This window comes from Mobula birostris, chromosome 9 (assembly GCF_030028105.1).
Source record: "Mobula birostris isolate sMobBir1 chromosome 9, sMobBir1.hap1, whole genome shotgun sequence".
NCBI classification, from domain to species: domain Eukaryota; kingdom Metazoa; phylum Chordata; class Chondrichthyes; order Myliobatiformes; family Myliobatidae; genus Mobula; species Mobula birostris.
The window spans coordinates 84,871,041-84,893,012 of NC_092378.1; the positions used below are offsets into that span (position 1 = coordinate 84,871,041).

At 42.1% G+C, this 21,972-nt stretch overlaps 1 protein-coding gene across 4 annotated transcripts in view; it reads left to right on the forward strand.

The window, feature by feature from the left end:
• arhgap17a (Rho GTPase activating protein 17a) overlaps nucleotides 1-21,972 on the forward strand; it is a 187,307-nt gene that overhangs the window by 72,491 nt on the left and 92,844 nt on the right. For all 4 annotated transcript variants that reach the window (XM_072268334.1, XM_072268331.1, XM_072268332.1 and 1 more), the window contains exon 3: nucleotides 18,341-18,445. In XM_072268334.1, the coding sequence (XP_072124435.1) occupies nucleotides 18,341-18,445 (105 nt within the window). The remainder of the gene's footprint in view (nucleotides 1-18,340; nucleotides 18,446-21,972) is intronic.

The following is a 21,972-nucleotide window of genomic DNA, read 5'->3' on the forward strand; positions in this document are numbered from 1 at the left end:
GGATTCAAATTCTAAGCTCTTGACATTTGTTACATTATCACTGAGAACTTCAAATATATTTTGAATTTTTCTAAAGTAATAAATATATCTCCATAAAAATTGAATCATTTTTACTTTTTTGTGGGCTTGAAATATTGTGAGTATTTGCTTGTTTCGGATAGTATGTGTGAGATTTAAAATGTGAGGGGTGCCCTTTAGAAATATTTGGTGGGCTTGAGATATTGTAGTTTATTAGACACTTGGCAAATGACTAGAAAAAAATGTGAGGTTTAAGTGAAGTGGACATTGTTGGAGTGGAGAGTTTGAGGCCTTGGCTCAAGAGGCCTCAGTGAAGAAAGATGGAGGTTAAGTGAAGTTTCTGGTAAGTTTCTTTCCTTCTTTCTTTCTCCGTCTATTATTACCTGTCTGGAGTAATGAGAATGGAAGCAGGATCAGTGGTGTGTACTTTATGTCAGATGTAGGTGATCTGGAAAACCTAATCTCTTTGATAACTACATCTGCATGAGTGCATCCAGCGGCGGATTTTTATCGACATTGTGTATCTTGTATTTCCCACAGGAAAATGAATCTCAAGGTTCTATATGGAGATGTGCAATGCCTTGTCAAAGTATTTAACCTCCAACCCTTTGTTCACATAAATAAGTATTACAACCAGGAATTTTGATCAATTTAACTGAGATTTTTTTTGTGAATCATATGCTCCTTTTTGCCCCAGTACAGCCCAAAAAACAGGGAAAATTGTAAAGCATGAAAATCTGAAAGTTCAAAAACTGCAATGTCATCAGTTCAAAAGTATTCCTCCCCCTTTGCTCAGTACTTTGCTGAACCATTTCTCACAGTTATTACAGCCAGTAGTCCCACAAACATGAGAAAATCTGCAGATAACTGGAAATCCAAAACAACACCCACAAAATGCTGGAGGAACTCAGCAGGCCAGGCAGGATCTATGGACAAAAGTAAACAGTTGACATTTCAGGCTGAAACCTTTCATCAGAACATTGGTGAGGGGTCTTAGCCCAAAACATCAAATCTTTACAGCCAGTAGTCTTTTTTGGATAACTCTTATTTGCTTTACACAATGTGATGGAGCAAGATTTGCCCATTCCTCCTTGCAAAATTGCTCAAGCTGTGCCATGTTAGTTGGGGGAGCAGCCTTATATGGCAATTTTCAGGTCTTGTCAGAGATGTTCGATCAGGTTAAGGCAGGACTCTGGTCCACCAAGACATCGATTTTCTTCATCTGAAGCCACTCCATGGTTGAAAGGTGAGCTTCCTCCCCTTTCTGGTTTTTATCCAGGATCTCTCTGTAATTAGCAGCATTCATCTTCCCATCAGTCCTGACCAGATTTTCAGTATCTGCTGCTGTAAAGCATCCCCATAACATGATCTTCATTCTTTACAGTTGGGATGCTGTTACCTGGTTAATGCATAGTTTTAAATTTACGCCACACCTACCACTTAGTGTTGAGGCCAAAAAGTTCCACTTTAGTCTCATCCAATCACAAGACATTCTTCCACATCTTTGCGGTATATTCTAGGTGACACTTTCCGAATATGTTCAGTGCTTTTAGAGATGAGTTTGTACCCTTCCCCAGGTTTGTGGTTCTCTGATTTGCTTTGAATGTTCTTTTGTCTTCACTTTGGTTTGGTCTGTTGAAAATCGACTGTACCATTGGACCTTACAGAGAGAGGGTGTACAGGTCCACAATCCCTTATCTGAAATCCTTGGGGCCAGTTGCATTTCGGAATTCAGAATTTTTCAGGTTTCAAAAAATTGATAATTATATTAGTAATTAACCTGTCTCAGTGTGGTGGACTTTAGGACCTGGGGGAGCTCCGGACCTACGCACATCCTCCGGTATACTTTAAATCATTTCTAGATTACTTATAATACCTAATACAAAGTAAATGTTATGTAAATAGTTGTTATACTGTATTGTTTAAGGAATAATGACAAGAAAAAAAATCTGCACATGCTCAAACAACGAGTGCTGGAGAGAGAACTTGCAGGTTTTCCCGATCCGCGCTCTTTTACAAATACTATTACAGTTTATTTATAGAGTAATATACTGATAAATTAAATAGTGGGATAATTATAGACCATAAATACACTAGTACAGCAAAAAAATTAAGTAAAACATAAAAATATACAGCTTCAAATGAACCAAATCAAACAGATGGTAAGTGACTTATTGGAATAAATGTAGAACATAAATACTCTAGGACATATACAAGTTCAAGACATATACGTACAGATACCTCTAGTTAAGTTGCATTATGTCTGGCAAAACAAAGATAAATACTCTACAGGTACCTGATGGGCCAGGAACAGGATTCTCAAGTTATGAAGCAACAGTATGACAGACAGCGTTTTTAAAGACTTCAAGTGTCATCTGTCTCATAAACTCTCTTTAACTGAGTAAACTGCCATAATCCCTTGCTCACTGATAAAATGCACATTGTTCAAGGCCAGCAATTAACTAATCACAGATTTTCACCGTATCACATGTTTTTCTAGGAACATAGCGCCAGTACAAAGCTGTTTCATCAGCATTGTAAATTTGTTCATCAGCATTGTAAGGTTTTCATCAGATATTATCTTGGCAAATTTGTCAATGTAAATTTTCAGCTGCTTCATGATCAGCAGAAGCTTTTTCACTGCAAATTTTCAGATATTTTACACCATGACGCTTCTTAAATTTCTGCAGCCAACCCTCAATATTTTCTGCGTTATTGATAATGGTAGATGCTTCCTTCACTTTTTCTCATTGTTACCCATAGGGGTATCTGCAGCTCTTTTTGACATTTTCACAGTGAAATTAAACACAAAGTCAACAGTGAACACAAAATATCAGCGAACAGCAAATGCACATATAACCAGTATGAGCGCTGATCCACAACTGACGTCTGGCGGCCTCTACTAGTGCTGCCACGTCACACCTGAGTGACGTTAGCTGTTGGCGCGCCAAGCAAGCCTTGTTACGACACGCTTCACACTCTATGAAAAAAACTTCGGTTTTCGGAGCTTTTCGGATTTCAGAATTTCGGATAAGGGATTGTGGACCTGTATTTATTCTTAGGAATTCATTGAAAACAAGTCCTCCAATTTTCTATATCAACAAATTGGGTGAGTTGGTAAGGTAATACACAGATTGCAACTGAGGCATAGTAATTACCGAAGAGGTGAACACAAAGAGCCTCACAGTTTTGGCTCTTAACTTTTAGTAAATTGTTGACAGGAATTTTCTTTTGATTTGATGTTATGCAATGTTTTGTAGATGAGCTCAAAAATCTCACTTCAATTTTTTTTTTGTTGTTGTTCAGTCATTTAGTTGAGTCTGACTCTTCGTGATCTCATGGACCATAGGGCCCATTGGGTTTTCGTGGTAAGAGATAGAAGTAGATTGCCAGGCTTTTCCTCCCTGCAGGTACTGCTGCTGCCCAGGTTGGGACCCAGCTGGGTTTGTACTCTGCCTTGAAGTCCAGTGCTGATGACACTACACCGCCAGCCGGCCCACAATGTATTTTAAATTTCAAAAAAATAAAGACAGTAAAATGTGAAAATCGTGGGGAGTGAATACTCTTTCAAGACACTGTATATGTAGTTTGATAATAAATTTACTTTGAACTTTGTTAGAGAACTAGAGCTACAACTGGGTGACCTTCAGCTCATAAGAGAGAATGTGGAGGTGATAGATATGAGCAGGTTGTTACCCCTAAGCTGCAGGAGGCAGGTAGCTGGGAGACTATCAGGAGAGGGAAAGGGAATAGGCAGACAGTGTAGAGTACCACTATAGCTATTCCCCTCAGTAACATATATAATGATTTGGATACTGTTGGGGAGGATGACCTACCAGGGGAAACCCGCAATGACTGGGTCTCTGCCACTGAGTCTGGTTTGTGGCTCAGAAAGGAGGTGGGGAAGGAGTGCAGTAGTGGTGATCGGAGATTCAGTTGTCAGCAGAACAGACAGGAAATTCTGTGGTTGTGAAAGAGACTCCCAGATGGTATTATGCCTCCCAGGTACTGGGACATCTTAGTTTAGCAAGACATCTTAGCTTGTGTCCATAGTATTCTACCGGCGGATGGAAAGGGGGAAGCAACCAGAAGTCATGGTACATCTTGGTACCACACATTGGTGGGCAAAACAGTGATGTCCTGAAGAGAGAATATAGGGAGCTAGATAGGAAGCTGAAAAACAGGACCTCAAGGGTAGCAATCTCTGGATTGCATCTGTGCCGCACACCAGTGAGAGTAAGAATAGATAGATTTGGCAGAGAAATGTGTGGCTGAGGAAATGGTGCAGGGAGCAAAGTTTCAGATTTGTGGATCCTTGGAATTTCTTATGGGCAATATGCCCTGTACAAAAAGTTTGGGTTACACCTGAAGTTGTGAGGGGCCAATATCTTTGCGGGCAGATTAGCTAGAGCTATTAGGGAGGATTTAAGTGTTTACTGGGGGATAGGAACCAGAGTGATAGGTCAGAAGATGGGGCATGTGGTGTACAGGTAGATGCAGCATGTAGAGTTCCTGTGAGAAAGGATAGGCAGTTGATAGTGCAAAATAATAGTCAGTGGCATGGGTTAAAGTGTGTCTATTTAGGACAAGGGTGATGAACTTGGAGCATGGGTCAGCACATGGGACTTGAACTACAGTGTTTTGACTTGGCTGTCACAAGTGCAGGAGTAGCTGCTAGAGGTTCTGGTGTTTAGATATTTCAGAAGGAACAGGGAAGGAAGTTAGAGAGATGGGGGAGTGATACTGGTAATTAGAAATACCGTCAGAACTGCAGAATGGGAGAATGTTGTGAAGGGATTGTCCACTGAGTCAGTGTGGGTGGAAATCAGATCAGAGTCTGACTTCAGTGCTGGTCAGATATCACTGGACAATGAAGATTTTGTTTCCTGAATATTTTCGGGTTTATTTTAGGATGCTGGTCACAAATATCACCATGAAATTTCCCTATCATGCACAATTTTTTTTTGAAATTCCCTATATTTGTTCTTTCAATTCATAATACAAGTCAATTAAAGTGTTGCCCACAATGTAAGCTGAAAGATTTTCTGTCTTACAGGTGCTGCTTGGCAGGACAGGTTTTAGAAAGGCTATAAAAGCATTACACACACAACGTTCTATGCATTGCATTTAAATGTATATTGGTTTGAGATCACATTGATGTGGGTGCTCAGCGCATATTGTGTGTACTCATTATAATGAAGTGTAAGGGGTATCAGGAGTATTTGTGATAGCAAAATGTCTCGCCAATGTTGCAACAGCTGCGGTACTTTTTATTATATTTGTGGTGAGTATACATTTAAATCTCGAAGACGGGGCATAGCTCCTCTTATTAAGAAAGCCTATGAGCTCTACTTTGGGTGTAAAATTGGCGACTAAAACAAAGCCTGGACTCCTCACATTTGTTGTGCAACATACACTGTCAATCTTAGAGCTTGACTTAATGCCATTCACTATCATGATGATATGGCAAGAGCAGAAGGATCCAGTGACAGACTGCTTCTTTCTGACCGGTGTGTCTGGTTTCTCTGTTGAAAACAAGAAATCCATTGAATACCCCAGCCTCCCTTCAGCCAGGAGATCTGTGCCGCATGATGATAACCTTCCAATACTAAAGCCATCAGAGACATGGCGTCTAGAGGAGGCAGACGAAGATGTCATAATGCATGAGCCAGGGGTGGAAAATGGCACTAATACCGATACATATTTTGAATCCTTTATGTCAAGTGAGTCTCATCTGATAACTCTGTCTGAGTTAAATGACCTGGTCAGAGACTTGGGTTTGTCAAAGGCAGAAGTAGAATTACTGGTTTCAAGTCTGCAAGGATGGAACCTGCTGTCACCAATCACAAAAATTTCCATGAAGGATTTCGATATTTGGACAGATGTTTCCCAAGATTAAGGAAGGCATTTTTGTTAGTCCACATATCAAACAGGTCATTAATGACAGGCAACTCAAAGAACTTCCAGTGGGACTGGGGAAAATCACGTGGAAGGCATTCAAGGACGTTGTTGAATTTTTCTTGACAACTACAAAGCACCAATTGTGTGCAGCTAGTTGACAACATGTTTCAAGCATACAAAATTATGAAGTGCAACATGTCACTAAAGATTTATTTCCTGCATTATCTTTCTATCATAACCAAAAAAAATTATGAGGAAGCATCACTTTTGAAAAAAATTTGCTATTCAGTGTTATTGGAGAAGATACTTACAGACAGGATTTACGAGCGTTTTGAGAAGCATGGTCTGATTAGAGGTAGTCAGCATGGCTTTATGAGGGGCAGGTCATGTCTCATAACATTGGTTGAATCTTTGAGGATGTGGCAAACCACATTGATGAAGGAAGGGCAGTTTATATGATGTATCTGAATTTCAGTAAGGTATTTGATAAGGTTTTTCATGGTAGGTTGATTTAGGAAGTCAGCAGGTATGGAATCCAAGGAATCTTGGCAGCATAGATACAGAATAGGCCCGCCTATTGTAGGTGAAAAGTATTCTGTCTAGAGTTCGATGGCCAGTGGTGTTCCCCAGGGATCTATTCTAGTACTCCAGCTCCTTTTGATTTTTATAAATGACTTGGGTAAGGAAGTGGAAGGGTGGGAGTTTGCAGATTACATGAAATGTGGTGGAGCTGTGTATACTGGAGAAGGTTGTTGGAGACTACAATGGGACATTGTAAGAATGCAGAGCTGGACTGAAGTGTCTGGTGGAGTTCAACTTGTAAAATTCTGAAGTCATTGTGAAGGGCATGTACCATGCTGTAGTAATATGTATAATTGATGATTAGCAAGCTTCAAGCAGTAACCCCAGTAAATTTTTTTAAAAAAGCGAAAGGGGTACGGCTGACATTAATACTTGCTGCCACTCTTGATTGGATTATACAGATTTTCAATGTTAACACATTTTGTATTTTGTTATGTGCTAAGAAGATTCTCTATAAATTTCATGGTAACTTGTAAAGGTAGATTGTTGCAGAATGTAGAGCAACCTGTCAACGGGAGGTTGATCAAAGTTGCTGGTGAACGCAGCAGGCCAGGCAGCATCTCTAGGGAGAGGTACAGTCGACCTTTCAGGCCGAGACCCTTCGTCAGGACTAACTGAAGGAAGAGCTAGAAAGAGATTTGAAAGGGGGAGGGGGAGATCCAAAGTGATAGGAGAAGACAGGAGGGGGAGGGATGGAGCCAAGAGCTGGACAGGTGATTGGCAAAAGGGATATGAGAGGATCATGGGATAGGAGGCCCAGGGAGAAGGAAAAGGGGAAGGGAGGGGAAACCCAGAGGATGGGCAAGGGGTATAATCAGAGGGCCAGGGGGAGAAAAAGGAGAGAGAGAGAGAGAAGGAATGTGTGTATATAAATAAATAACGGATGGGGTACGAGGGGGAGGTGGGGCATTAGCGGAAGTTAGAGAAGTCAATGTTCATGTCATCAGGTTGGAGACTACCCAGATGGAATATAAGGTGTTGTTTTTCCAACCTGAGTGTGGCTTCATCTTTACAGTAGAGGAGGCCATGGATAGACATATCAGAATGGGAATGGGATGTGGAATTAAAATGTGTGACCACTGGGAGATCCTGCTATCTCTGGCGGACAGAGCGTAGGTGTTCAGCAAAACGATCTCCCAATCTGCGTCGGGTCTCGCTAATATATACAAGGCCACATTGGGAGCACCAGACGCTGTATATCACCCCAGCCGACTCACAGGTGAAGTGCCGCCTCACCTGGAAGGACTGTCTGGGGCCCTGAATGGTGGTAAGGGGGGAAGTGTAAGGGCATGTGTAGCACTTGTTCCGCTTACAAGGATAAGTGCCAGGAGGGAGATCAGTGGGGAGGGATGGGGGGGGGGGACGAATGGACAAGGGAGTCACATAGGGACCAATCCCTGCGGAAAGCGGGGGGGGGGTGGAGGGAAAGATGTGCTTAGTGGTGGGATCCCGTTGGAGGTGGCGGAAGTTACGGAGAATAATATGTTGGACCCGGAGGCTGGTGGAGTGGTAGGTGAGGACCAGGGGAACCCTATTCCTAGTGGGGTGATGGGAGGATGGAGTGAGAGCAGATGTGTGTGAAATGGGGGAGATGCGTTTGAGAGCAGAGTTGGTGGTGGAGGAAGGGAAGCCCCTTTCTTTAAAAAAGGAGGACATCTCCCTCATCCTGGAATGAAAAGCCTCATCCTGAGAGCAGATGCGGCGGAGACGGAGGAATTGCAAGAAGGAGATGGCATTTTTGCAAGAGACAGGGTGAGAAGACGAATAGTCCAGATAGCTGTGAGAGTCAGTAGGCTTATAGTAGACATCAGTGGATAAGCTGCCTCCAGAGACAGAGACAGAAAGATCTAGAAAGGGAAGGGAGGTGTCGGAAATGGACCAGGTAAACTTGAGGTCAGGGTGAAAGTAGGAGGCAAAGTTAATGAAGTCAATGAGCTCAGCATGCGTGCAGGAAGCAGCACCAATGCAGTCGTCGATGTAGCGAAGGAAAAGTGGGGGACTCCCTTGTCCATTTGTTCCCCCCCCCCCATCCCTCCCCACTGATCTCCCTCCTGGCACTTATCCTTGTAAGCGGAACAAGTGCTACACATGCCCTTACACTTCCTCTCTTACCACCATTCAGGGCCCCAGACAGTCCTTCCAGGTGAGGCGACACTTCACCTGTGAGTCGGCTGGGGTGATATACTGCGCCTGGTGCTCCCGATGTGGCCTTCTATATATTAGCGAGACCTGACGCAGACTGGGAGATCGTTTCGCTGAACACCTACGTTCTGTCCACCAGAGAAAGCAGGATCTCCCGGTGGCCACACATTTTAGTTCCAGATCCCATTCCCATTCTGACATGTCTATCCACAGCCTCCTCTACTGTAAAGATGAAGCCACACTCGGGTTGGAGGAACAACACCTTATATTCCATCTGGGTAGCCTCCAACCTGATGGCATGAACATCGACTTCTCTAACTTCCGCTAATGCTCCACCTCCCCCTCGTACCCCATCCGTTATTTATTTATATACCCACATTCTTTCTCTCTCTCTCTCTCCTTTTTCTCCCTCTGTCCCTCTGACTATACCCCTTGCCCATCCTCTGGGTTTCCCCCCTCCTTCCCCTTTTCCTTCTCCCTGGGCCTCCTGTCCCATGCTCCTCTCATATCCCTTTTGCCAATCACCTGTCCAGCTCTTGGCTCCATCCCTCCCCCTCCTGTCTTCTCCTATCATTTTGGATCTCCCCCCCCCCCTCAAATATCTTACTAGCTCTTCCTTCAGTTAGTCCTGACGAAGGGTCTCGGCTCGAAACATCGACTGTACCTCTCCTAGAGATGCTGCCTGGCCTGCTGCGTTCACCAGCAACTTTGATGTGTGTTGCTTGAATTTCCAGCATCTGCAGAATTCCTCGTGTTAGCGGGAGATTGATTATAGGTTTATATTCCATCTTCCTTTCCAAGTATGCTATCACAGAACATTCCAAGTAATTCATTAACACAGTTGTATCAGGGACAAAAACAATCACGCCACTTGACTTTTGCTGCAAACCAAGTCCTTGATAGAAATTTTCCTACAATCAATGCCCGTTAAGAATTACTGTGTGGGAAAAGTATTCTGTAAACTGTTTCCAAGCAAAGTTCTTTTACAACTTTCTGAAAATTCATTCACAATTATAATCATAATTCGTGAGCCTACTACCCCCCTCCCAAAACGCAGATTGTGCTTCACACTAACTGCACATATTGAAATGCAATATCCGACTATTGTTCTGTAGTTTCCATTGAAGTATGTTCCTGGGTCCTTGCTTGGAGATGCTTCTATGATCAAGATGCAGTTGTCACCTTGCATGCTCTCTTCTAGAAATGGGCTGAGCACTTGCCTGAGTCAACCTTGTGCCTGTTGTAATTTGCTCCTTTTTAGTGCATGTGGTGATGTCCATCATACAGTGCTCCTTTTGTGAGTTGCAAGTGAATTTGGAGCTCTTGGAACGTTGGGCACCGTGGGACAATGGTCAGCCCAGCAGGGCATTGGACCAGGATGGTTTGGATAAGTAAACACCTTTCAACTCTGTAGTGCTACATGAGCTCATCACCCTCCAAATCTACAACTCTGTAGTTCATTCCTGTCAATGGTATCAGTTTCCTGATTCTCTCTTATCATGGCATCTTGAATGTCACCCAAACATCTGTTTACTTCTTGTCTCTCAAATTCCCTCCTTTAAAACTCCAATTCATTCCAGTGTCTATCCACCCCAGCTTCCACCCTGCCCTCCCCATTGTTCTGATGCACCATGGCCTGATTGTGCCTGTGGCTATAGAACATTACAGCACAGTACAGGCCCTTTGCCTATGATGTGCGCACATTCTAAACCACTCTAAGATCAATCTAACTCTTCTCTAATACATAGGCCCCCATTTTTCTGATATCTATGTACCTATCTAAGAGTTTTTTAGATTTTCAAAGTTTCTGAAATGCCCCTAATGTATCTGCTTCTACCACCACACTGGCAGGGTGTTCCACATACCCACCATGCTCTGTGTAAAGAAACTTGCCTCTGATATTGCCCTCCCCTCATGTTGGTCATTTCTGCCCTAGGAAAATATCTCTGGCTATCCACTCAATCTATGGCTGTCCTCATAAAATATGCTTCCTAACACAGCATATCCTGGTAAATCTCTTCTGCACTCTCACTAAAACTTCCATATCCTTCCTATAATGAGGCGAGCAGAACTAAGCACAATATTCTAAGTGCAGTCTAACCAGGCTTTCATACAGCTGCAATATTACCTCACATGTCTTGAACTCAATCTTCTGACTAATGAAGGCCAACATTCATACATGGCAACTTTGATGGATCTATAGATGTGGACCTCAAGACCCCTCTGTTCCTCCACACTGCCAAAAATCCTGCCGTTAACCCTGTAGAACCTCCAGGGTAGTAGGCTGTGGATTGCTGCCCAAGCAATGCACCAGTGAAGGGAAGAATAGGATGATTTGGCATACGAATGCATGGCTGAGGAACTAATGTAAGGGCAGGGGTTCAGATTTATGGATCACTGGGACCTCTTCCAGGGAAGATATGACCTGTACAAAAGGGACGGATTACACTTGAACTCCAGGGGGTCCAATATCCTTGCGGCATGCTGGCTGAAGTTGTTTGGGTGGGGTAAACTAATTTGGCAGGGGGTGGGAACTGGAGTGATAATGCAGAAGATGAGGTAGTTGAGGCAATGTGTAGTGTGACAGTGAGCAAGGAGAGTCTGATGATGGGGCCAAATTGCAGTCAACAGGATGAGTTGCAATGTAAAAGGCGAACAAAATGAAAAGGGTGAACACAGGACCGAAGGTGTTATATTTGAATGCATGCAGTATATGGAATAACGTAGATGAATTTGTAGCATAGTTACAGATTGGTATGTATGATGTTGTTGGCATCACTGAATCATGGCCGAAAGAAGATTATAGCTGGGAGTTTAATGTCCAAGCATAGACATTGTATTGAAAGGACAGGCAGGGTGTTGTTTTGCTCTGTTGATAAAAAATAAAATCAAATAATTAGAAAGAGGTGACAGGGTCGAAAGGTGTTGAATTGTTGTGGATAGAACTAAGGAACTACAAGGGTAAAAAGACCCTGATAGGAGTTGTATACCGACCCCCAAACAGTAATAAGGACGTGGTCTGCAAATTGCGAAGGGAGATAGAAAATGCATACCAAAAGGGCAGCATTACAATAGTCTTGGGGGATTTCAATATGCAGATAGATTGGGAAAATCAGGTTGGTACTGGATTACAGGATGGGGAATTTCTTGAGTGCCTATGAGATGGCTTTTTAGAGCAGCTCATGGTTGAGCCCACGAGGGGATCAGCTATTCTGGATTGGGTGTTGTGCCATGAACCAGAATTGATTAGAGAGCTTGAGGTAAAAGAACCCTAAGGGGAAAGTGATCATAATGCGATCAAATTCATCCTGAAATTTGAGAAGGAGAAGGTAAAATTAGATGCATCAGTATTAATGGAATAAAGAGAATTACAGAGGCATGAGAGAGGAGTTCCCAGAATTGATTGGAAAAGAACACTGGTAGGGATGACTGCAGAGCAGCAACGGCTGAAATTCCTGGAAGCAGAAGGCACAGGATATATACATCCCAAAGAGGAATAAGTATTGTAAAGGAAAGATGACATAACTGTGGCTGACAAGAGAAGTTAAAGCCAACATAAAAGCCAAAGAGAGAGCAGAAAATGGAGCAAAATTAGTGGGAAGTTAAAAGATTGGGAAACTTTTAAATACCAACAGAAGACAACTAAAAAAGTATTGGAAATGAAGATGGAATACGAAAGTAAGCTAGCCAATAATATTAAAGAGGATACCAAAAGTTTCTTCAGATACATAAAGTGTAAATGAGAGGCAAGAGTGGATATTGGTCTGCTGGAGAACAATGATGGAGAGGTAGTAATTGAGGACAACAAAATGGCCGACAAACTGAATCAGCATTTTGCATCATTCTTCACTGTGGAAGTTCTAGGTGTCAGGGGGCATGATGTGTGTGAAGCTACCATAACTAGAGTGAAGGTTCTTGGGAACCTGAAAGGTCTGAAAGTAAATAAGTCACCTGGGCCAGATGGTGCACACCCTAGAGCAGCGGTCCCCAACCACCACTGTATGTTTAATATCCAAATGTTACTTAAAATGTTCTGATGCTATTGACTTATATAACCATATAACAATTACAGCACGGAAACAGGCCATCTCTGCCCTGCTAGTCCGTGCTGAATGCTACTCTCACCTAGTCCCACCAACCTGCACTCAACCCAAAACCCTCCATTCCTTTCCTGTCCATATACCTATCCAATTTTTCTTTAAATGATAATATCGAAACTGCCTCTACCACTTCTACTGGAAGTTCGTTCAACACTTACTCCAAGCTCTCCTGTCCTCCCCTGATAATTGACTTATCGCTATATTCATGCGAGGAAAATATGTGCTGCGTGTTTATTATTAAATTTGTTAGATAAACCCTTTTAGAAATGAAATTGAGTGTATTAGCCACTTATCACCTATATTCCGGTTGTGATTACCCCCCCCCCCCCGCCCCCCGTGAACAGAATCGCCAAAAATGATTTGTAGAAAAAAATCAGCACATACACAAATGCACACACTGGTGCCTGTGCAAGGCTTCATGGTCATGGTCTTTCTCGGGGTAAACACAACGTATTTGAATGCTACTCTTGTCCGTTGGCAACCCTCCCCCCCCCCCCCCACCGGGTCAGCCGGTCGGCAAGAATATTGTCAATAATAAACTGGTCCGCGGTGCAAAAAAGGTTGGGGACCCCTGCCCTAAAGTTCTGAAAGAGGTGGCTAAAGAGATTTTGGGGGCCTTAGTAATGATCTTTCAAGAATCACTAGATTCTGTAATGGTTTCAGATGACGGGGAAATTGTAAATGTCGCTTCACTCTTCAAGAAGGGAGAGGGACAGAAGAAAGGAAGCTCTAGGCTAGTTAGTTTGACCTCAGTGGTTAGGAAGATCTTGGAGTTGATTGTTATGGATGTGGTTTCAGGGGATTTGGAGTCATGTGATAAAATAGGCTGTAGTCAGCATGGTTTCCTCAAGGAAAATTCTTGCCTGACAAATCTGTTGGAAATCTCTGTACTAACAGGCAGAATAGACAAAGGAGAATCACTGATGTTTGTGTACTTGGATTTTCAGAAGGCCTTTGACAAGCTGCCACTCATGAGGCTGCTTAACAAACTACAAGCCCATGGTATCACAGGAAAGATACTATCATGGATAAAGCAGTGGCTGATTGGCAGGAGGCAAAGAGTGGGAATAAAGGCAGCCTTTTCTGGCTAGTGGTGTTCCACAGGGGTCTTTGTTGGGACCGATGCTTTTTATGTTATATGTCAATGATTTGGATGATGGAAATGAAGACTTTGTTGCAAAGTTTGTAGATGATACAAAGATAGAAAGGCTACAGATTGACTTAGATTAAGAGAATGGGCAAAGACGTGGCAGATGGAATACAGTGTCAGGAAGTGTCTGGTCATGCACATTGGTAGAAGAAATGAAAGGTTTGACTATTTTCTAAATGGAGAGAAAATTCAGAAATCTGAGGCACAAAGGATTCCTTAAAGGTTAATTTGCAGGTTGAGTCTGTGGTGAGGAAGGCAAATGTGATATTAGCATTTATATCAAGAGGACTAGAATATAAACGCAAGGATGTAATGTTGGTACTTTATAAAGCACCAGTATAGCCTCAGTTGGTGTCTTGTGAGCAGTTTTCGGCCTTTTATCATAGAAAGGATATGCTGAAAATGGAGAGGTTTGAAAGGAGGTTCATGAAAATGATTCCAGGATTGATCAGTTGAAGAGTGTTTGACAACTCTGGCCTGTATTCACTGGAATTCAGAAGGGTGACCTAATTGAAACTTATCGAATGGTGAAAGGCAAACAAGAGAAAACCTGCAGATGCTGGAAATCCGAGCAACACGCACAAAATGCTGGAGGAACTCAGCAGGTCAGGCAGCATCTATGGACAAAAAATAGTCAACTTTTCGGGCTGAAGCCCTTCAGGCACACACAGTAGGAAAAAAAGTTGAGTAGATTTGAAAAGTGGGGTTAGGGGAGAGAGAAACACCAGGTGATAGATGAAACTTGGAGGGCAAGGTATGAAGCACAGAGCTAGGAAGTTGATTAGTGAAAGAGGCAGAAGGCCATGGAAGAAAGAAAAAAGGGCGGGGGGGGTAAACACCAGAGGGACGTGATGAAATGAGAGAGGGAAAGGGGATGAGAAATGGTATAATAGAGGATACAAAAAGCTTTTATCAGATATATATCAGACCACTGGAAAATGCAGCTGGAGAGATAGTAAAGGGGGACAAAGAAACAGCGGACAAACACAGTAAGTATTTTGCATCAGTCTTCACTATGGAAGACACCAGCAGTGCGCCAGAAGTTTGAGAGTCAGGTGGCAGAAGTAAGTATTGTTGCTATTATTAAGCAGAAGGTTCTTGGGAAGTTGAAAAGCTTGTTACCTTGTAGGTTTCAATAAAATACCTCAAACTCCAGCAGCAGCCTTTTCTCATATCAGCCCCTTAATTTTAGGAATCAATCCAGTGAATCCCCTCTGATCTGCATTAAATGCAATTATATCCGTCAAATAAGGAGACCAAATTCTACACGATACTTTAGATGTGTTACGGTGTGCATTCTTGCAGATAGTCTCCATCTCTGTCACGGATATAGGACTTGCATGGTTGGGTGTTGGACTATCAGAAAGTAGACATCACAACTCCCCATCCCAGGTTGGCGAGCTTTCAGTGGGTTCCAGAGCAGGAGTTCCTTGCGACAGTAGGAATGAGTTTCGATGACCATATGAGCTCGCAAATTGGCGAGATGGGAGTTGAAGGACCAGTGAAGTGACAGGTCCCATCATCAATCATCAGCAAGTCTGGAGTTTGAGACCTCATGTTGAGTGATCAGCATGTTCTAAGATTGATGCTGAGGATTGTGGCGGGGCGGGGGTTCAAATTAGATATTTGGAAGTTGGGGCCTATTGGCTGAAGCTGAGTCTGCTATCTCTGCAAGTCTTCTGGGGAGATCAAAGCCTAGTGCCTAAAAGCCCAAATCCGAGTCTGCTGAAGGTTAAAGGACTGAGCATGTATGTGTGTGAGAGGGAGGAAAAGGGCTGTTATTGTTTGGCTTGTATTCTGTGTTGTCCTGTCAAGCATTGTGAACGTGTTATGTTGGCTCCAGAATGTCTGGCAACATTTGCGGGCTTCCCTCACCACACCCTCAGGCGTGTTGGTTGTTAATGCAAACAACATAATTCACTGAATGTTTTGATGTATGTGTGATAAATAAACTTGCATCTTGAAAAAGTCTTGAATCTCCTTTGTACTGAAAACTAACTTTCTACTTTCCTTCCGAACAACTTGTGTGTACGTGTCACTTTTGTACTTCAGATTCCTGTGAACAGAACTTGTACAGTCTCTTTCTGTTCAAATAATTTGCTTTTCCATTCACTCTAGCAAAATGAATAATCTGACATTTCTTCATGTTACGCATCATTTGCCAAATTTGTGTCCATTTGCTTTATGTGTATATTGTCCTGCAGACACTGTCTTAACAGTTGTGTCGTCAAAGTGTGGCAACACACCCAGTCTCTTTATCTCACAAAGTTTGAAGAGCTTTGGTAGTGTGGTATCTCACTAGTTAGAGCTTGCCAAGCTACAAATGTCCCTTTTATCTACAATGCTATGAGCTTAGTTTGTGGAATAACTTTTCATGTGACAGCTTGTCAAGTATCTTTCTCTACATTTGAATTTCTCTATAGTTTTAAAAAAAGAGCTGTGGAGATTTGACTTGTGATTGTTTATCACTCAATGGAGCAGTATCTCTGATAGAATATCTTCCAAAATAGCTGAGAGGAGCTGAAACCAATTGTGTGTGAATTGGTAGATGGTGGAGTTGTCAGGTGGGGGTTAGTTAATGATTGATCCTGACATTTGATTAATAACAGTTTTATTTGTAAACACTCAGCTTATACAAACATACTCAAGTAATAGTTAACAGCATTAAAAAAAGGATTTAATTCGTATTTCCTAATTCTAAGTTTGAGGAAAAGTACATAGACCATTGATAATTATTGTGGTTAAGGCCAAGGGATCCAAAAACATTGTTCCTTGAAAGTGGCAATGGAATGGTGGTGAAGAAGGCATCTGGCGTGCTTGCCTTTATAGATTGGGACACAGAATATGAGTGGCCCTTGGAGTATTATATGCAGTTCTGGGAACCATACTTTCAGAAGGGTGTGATTGCACTGGAGAGGATGCAGAGGGGATCCAGAAGCCTGTTGCCTGATTGGAGGACTTTCGATATGGGAAGAGATTTATAGGCTGAGCTTTTTCCCTTGGAAGTGAAGGAGGCTGGGGTAGGGGTGTGATTGGACAGATGTGTATAAAATCATGCGAGGCATTGACTGGGTAGATCATGAACACCTTTTCTTCTCCACAGTAGAGATATCAAAAACAAGAAGGCATAGGTTTAAGGTCAGTAGAAGGAATTTTAAAAAATACCTGAGAAATATTTTTTTTTAACTGGGTGGTTGATATCTCGAATGGTCTGCCAATGGAAGTGATGAAATCAGATGTAATTACTATGTTTAAGAGTACTTAGATGAATAATGGTTGGCATGGCATATAAGTAATGTGGGCAGATGGGCTTAGTGGAGATAGACTGAAGGGTCAGTATGGATCTGATGAACCAAAAGTTCTATTTCCTTGCTGTATGGTTGAATTCTGCAAATCTGATCAAAACTCAGCTTTTTCTCATAAGCCTGAAAATCATTGTAGACAGCAAGCACCATGCACCGGTCCATGAATTCATCAACTGGAGAGGACACCAGGCCAATGAAACCTCAGTTACAAAGCAGTGTTTCTTTTGTGCAGTAATACTAAAATTTCATACTGAAATAATATAATCAGTTTTTCTTCCTTGGACCATTCATGAGTCTGAGCATATCTTTCTTTTTGATTGTTTTGTTCTTACTCATTCTGTAAGGTTTCAGGCCCAGAATTCTAGATGCACTCTACAACTTGCAGGTGAGGAATAGGCAATATCATTGGGTGTTAAAGAAGTGGACAATATGGTGATGGCAGACTGACATGTAGTTTATAAATTAACACTGTTTCCATGAGTGAAAATAGTTTCCAAGTGCCTTTCACACTATCAGATGTACCCAACACTTGACAATGAATCTTTTTTCTAAGTGCAGTCGCTGTTGGAATTTGCAAACAGCATGCTCCTACAGATAACAATGTGATAACTGTATTTCATGGTGTTGTTAGAAGAAAGAACAGCCTGACTCTGGGAGTCCTCCCTATTCTTGATCTAGCACCCAGGAATCACTGTATACGGAGCCTCCGTTTAATACTATATCTGAAATGCAGCAGCTCTGGTATATGACAGAGCCTTCTAGAATGAACTAGAATGAACATTGGGAGTGGTGCCAAAATCCATCAACAAACCATTCGTGCTTGTTTTCAAATCTTTCAAATTGCACTCTCCAAGATGGCTCTTGGAGCAGATCTGAATATTTTGAGGGAAACTCTGTCTATTTTGAAAAGCTAATTGCACTTGATGTTTCATTTGCAAGAGATGGTGAGCTGATGCTACCAATCAGATTCTGTCCTATATGATTCTCTTTATATTCTCATCCTGCATTCTATAGTTTTATAATTCATGGATTTATTAATGAAAATATACCAATCAACCATTTATGTATGTTAAGCTAAATTACAAAATGGAAAAGAATAAGGAAGATTAAATTGTAATTCATCATTCTTGTTTCTGGTGTAGATTGAGAAGCGCATGGATACCATCAGGATTATTTCCCATAATATTCATAAAAGACTGTCTGCATGTTTGCAAGTTCAGCAGGGCACAGATGTGGACAAACGATGTGTAAGTAATGCTATCACGTATAACAACAAAGGGAAGTTCCTATTGGTATATTCACCGAATTAAATTTTCTGACTGTTGTTGAAGATGACATCTAATGAGTTCGTGTAAATCTTCTGTTCACTCTAGTAAATAGGAAACCTGAGTGAAACCTTGGCTTACTGAATAAGTGGAGATTGAAGATAATGTATTTGGTCATTCTGGTTTTAGACTAGAGAAAATTGGATTTCATCCAAAGTTGGAAGCCAAACAACCAGTCTGACAACATGGTAGCAGTGGAAAGAGCTGAAAAACGGGAGAGATAGACCCAATATCATTGGCATACTTGCCCAGTGTGTTTTATGATTTACTGAGGAGCATGGTGTCAGTAAAAAGTAGAGGTAGCCAGATCTTTCAGAAATTAAATGAATATGATGCAGAATGAGGAAAGATATTTGAAATGCTTTTCTGACTATGGTGATGCTGTTCTTGCCCAGCCAGACAATAGAGAAAAGCATTACAAGATGGGGACCAATATCCTTGCAGGCAGGTTTACTAGATCTGTTGGGAGTGGTTTAAACTAATATGGCAGGGCGATGGAAACCAGTATGACAGCTGAGGATGAGCCAGCAGTTTTATAAGTAGATGATGGGAGTAATATGAATGTAAAGCCAATGACTAGATACAAATTCAGACATAGCAAAGAATTAAATTGTACCACAGAGGCAAAATTCAAAAGGGTGAAGAATGCAAGACTGAAGATGTTGTATTTAAATACATGTAGCATTCAGAATAAGGTGAACAAACTCGTGGCACAATTAGAGATTGGTCAGTATGACGTTGTGGGCATCATTGAGTTGTGGCTAAAATCATATGTAGGCCTCCAAATAGTAGCCAAGATGTGGGGTTGGGATTGCAAAGGGAGCTGGAACAGCCATGTGACAAGGGTAATGTCACAATTGTAATGGAGGACTTGAATATGCAAGGGGTTTGGGAAGATCAGGGTGGTGTTAGATCGCAAGAGAGGGAATTTGTTGAATGCGTCCAAGATGAATATTTAGAGCAGCTTGTGCTTGAGCCTACTCGGGGAAAGGCCATCTTAGATTGGGTGTTGTGTAATAATCCAGATTTTATTAGCCAGTTTAATGTAAAGTAACCCTTAGGAGGCAATGATCAATATATGTTTGAATCCATACCGCAATTTGAGAAGGAGAAGCACAAGTCGGATGTATCAGTATCGCTTTGGAATAAAGGGAATTACAGAGGCACAAGAGAGGAGCTTGCCCAGGTGGATTGGAGGGGGATACTGACGGAGATGACAGCAGAGCAGAGATGGCTGAAGTTTCTGGGAATGGTTAACAAGACACAGGATAGAAATGTCCTGCAGAATCTAGTATATAAAGAGTAAAAGGGAGGTGAGAGTTGTTATTGGACCTCTGGAAAATGATTCTGGTGAGGTAGTAATGGGGCCAAAGAAATGGCAGATGGACTTAATCGGTACTTTGCATCAGTCTTCACTGTGGAAGACACTAACAGTGTACCAGAGATCTGTGAGTGTCAGGAAGCAGGAGTGAGTGTCATTGCTGTCGCAAAGGATAAAGTACTAGCCAACTGAAAGATGGTTAAGTCACCTGGACCAGATGAACTACATCCCAGAGTCCTAAGAAAGGTTGCTGAAGAGATAATGGATGCATTGGTCATGATCTTTCAAGAATCACTTGATTCTGGCATGATCCCGGAGGACTGGAAGATTGCAAATGTCACTCCACTCTTTAAGAAGGGAGGAAGGCAAAAGAAGGAAAATTATAGACTAGTTAGCCTGATCTCAGTGGTTGGGAAAGTGTTGGATCCATTATTAAGGATGAGATTTCGGAGTACTTGGAGACTAATGATAAAATAAGTCAAAGTCAGCATGGTTTCCATCAATGAAATCTCGCCTGACAAATCTGTTAGAGGAAGTGACAAGCAGAGTGGGCAAAGAAGAGGCAGTGGATGTCCTTTACTTGGATTTTCAGAAGACATTTTGATAAGATGCCACACATGCAGCTGCTTAACAAGATAAAATCCTATGGAGTTACAGGAAAGATACTGGGACGGATAGAAGAATTGCTGAGAGGCAGGAGGCAGCGAGTGGGAATAAAGGACCTTTTCTGGTTGGCTACCAGTAACTAGTGGTGTTCCTTAGGAGTCAGTATTAGGACCGCTACTTTTCACATTGTTTGTCAATGATTTGAATAATGGAATTGATGGCTTTGTATCAAACTCTGCGGATGATATAAAGATATTTGGAGGGGTAGGTAGTGCTGAGGAAGCAATGCGATTACAGCAGGACTTAGACAAATTGAAAGAATGGGCAAAAAAGTGGCAGATGGAATACAGTGTTGGAAATGTATGATAATTCGTTTTGGGAAAAGGAACACAACAGTGCAGACTATTATCTAAATGGAGAGAAAATGCAAACATCAGAGGTGCAAAGGGACTTAGGAGTCCTCGTGCAAGACTTCCAGAAGGTTAATTTCCAGGTTGAACCTGTGATAAAGAAGGGAAATGCAATGTTGGCATTTATATCAAGGGGAATAGAATATGCAAACAAGGAGATAATACTGAGCCTTTATAAGACACTAGTCAGGCCGCACTTGGAGCATTGTCAACCGGTTTGGGCCCCATATTTCAAAAATACTGTGCTGTCATTGGTGAAAGTTCGGTGAAGTTTCATGAGGTTGCTTTTGAGAATGAGGTGGTTAACATATAAGGAGTGTTTGGCAGCTTTGGGCCTGTACTCACTGGAATTTAGAAGAATGCGAGGGGATCTCATTGAAACCAACTGAATTTTGAAAGGACTAGAGAGGATATTTTCTCTGGCGGAGGTATCCAGAAGTAGAGGGCACAGCCTCAAAATTGAGGGGCCACCTTTTAGAACAGAGGCAAGGAGGAATTATTTTAGCCAGAGAGTGGCGAATCTATGGAATGCTCTGCCACAGACTGCAGTTGAGGCCAAGTCCGTGGGTTTATTTAGATTGGATTAGATTAGATTCAACTTTATTGTCATTGTGCCGAGTACAGATACAAAGCTAATGAAATGCAATTAACATCTGACCAGAAGTGCAAAAGAATAGTATTATTTACAAAATAACTGCAAATAAAAAGTAAGTGCTACAGCACACAAATATAAAAGTACTGAGTCAGTACAGTACGGATGCAATACTGCTTAGCGCTGTGATGAGAGGTTCAGCAAGGTCGCAGCCTCAGGGAAGAAACTCTTCCTGTGCCTACTGGTGCAGGAGCGGAGGCTCCTGTAGCGCCTACCGGATGGGAGGAGAGTAAAAAGTCTATGGTTAGGGTGAGATGCATCCTTGATAATGCTTTTCGCCCTGCCCAAGCAGCGTTTATGGTAGATGTTCTTAATGGTGGGCAATTGGGTGCTGATAATCCACTGGGCAGTTTTCACCACCCGCTGGAGTGCTTTGCAGTCTGATACGGGACAATTGCCATACCATACTGAGATGCAGTTGGTGAGTATGCTCTCAATGGTACAGCAGTAAAAGTCTGTC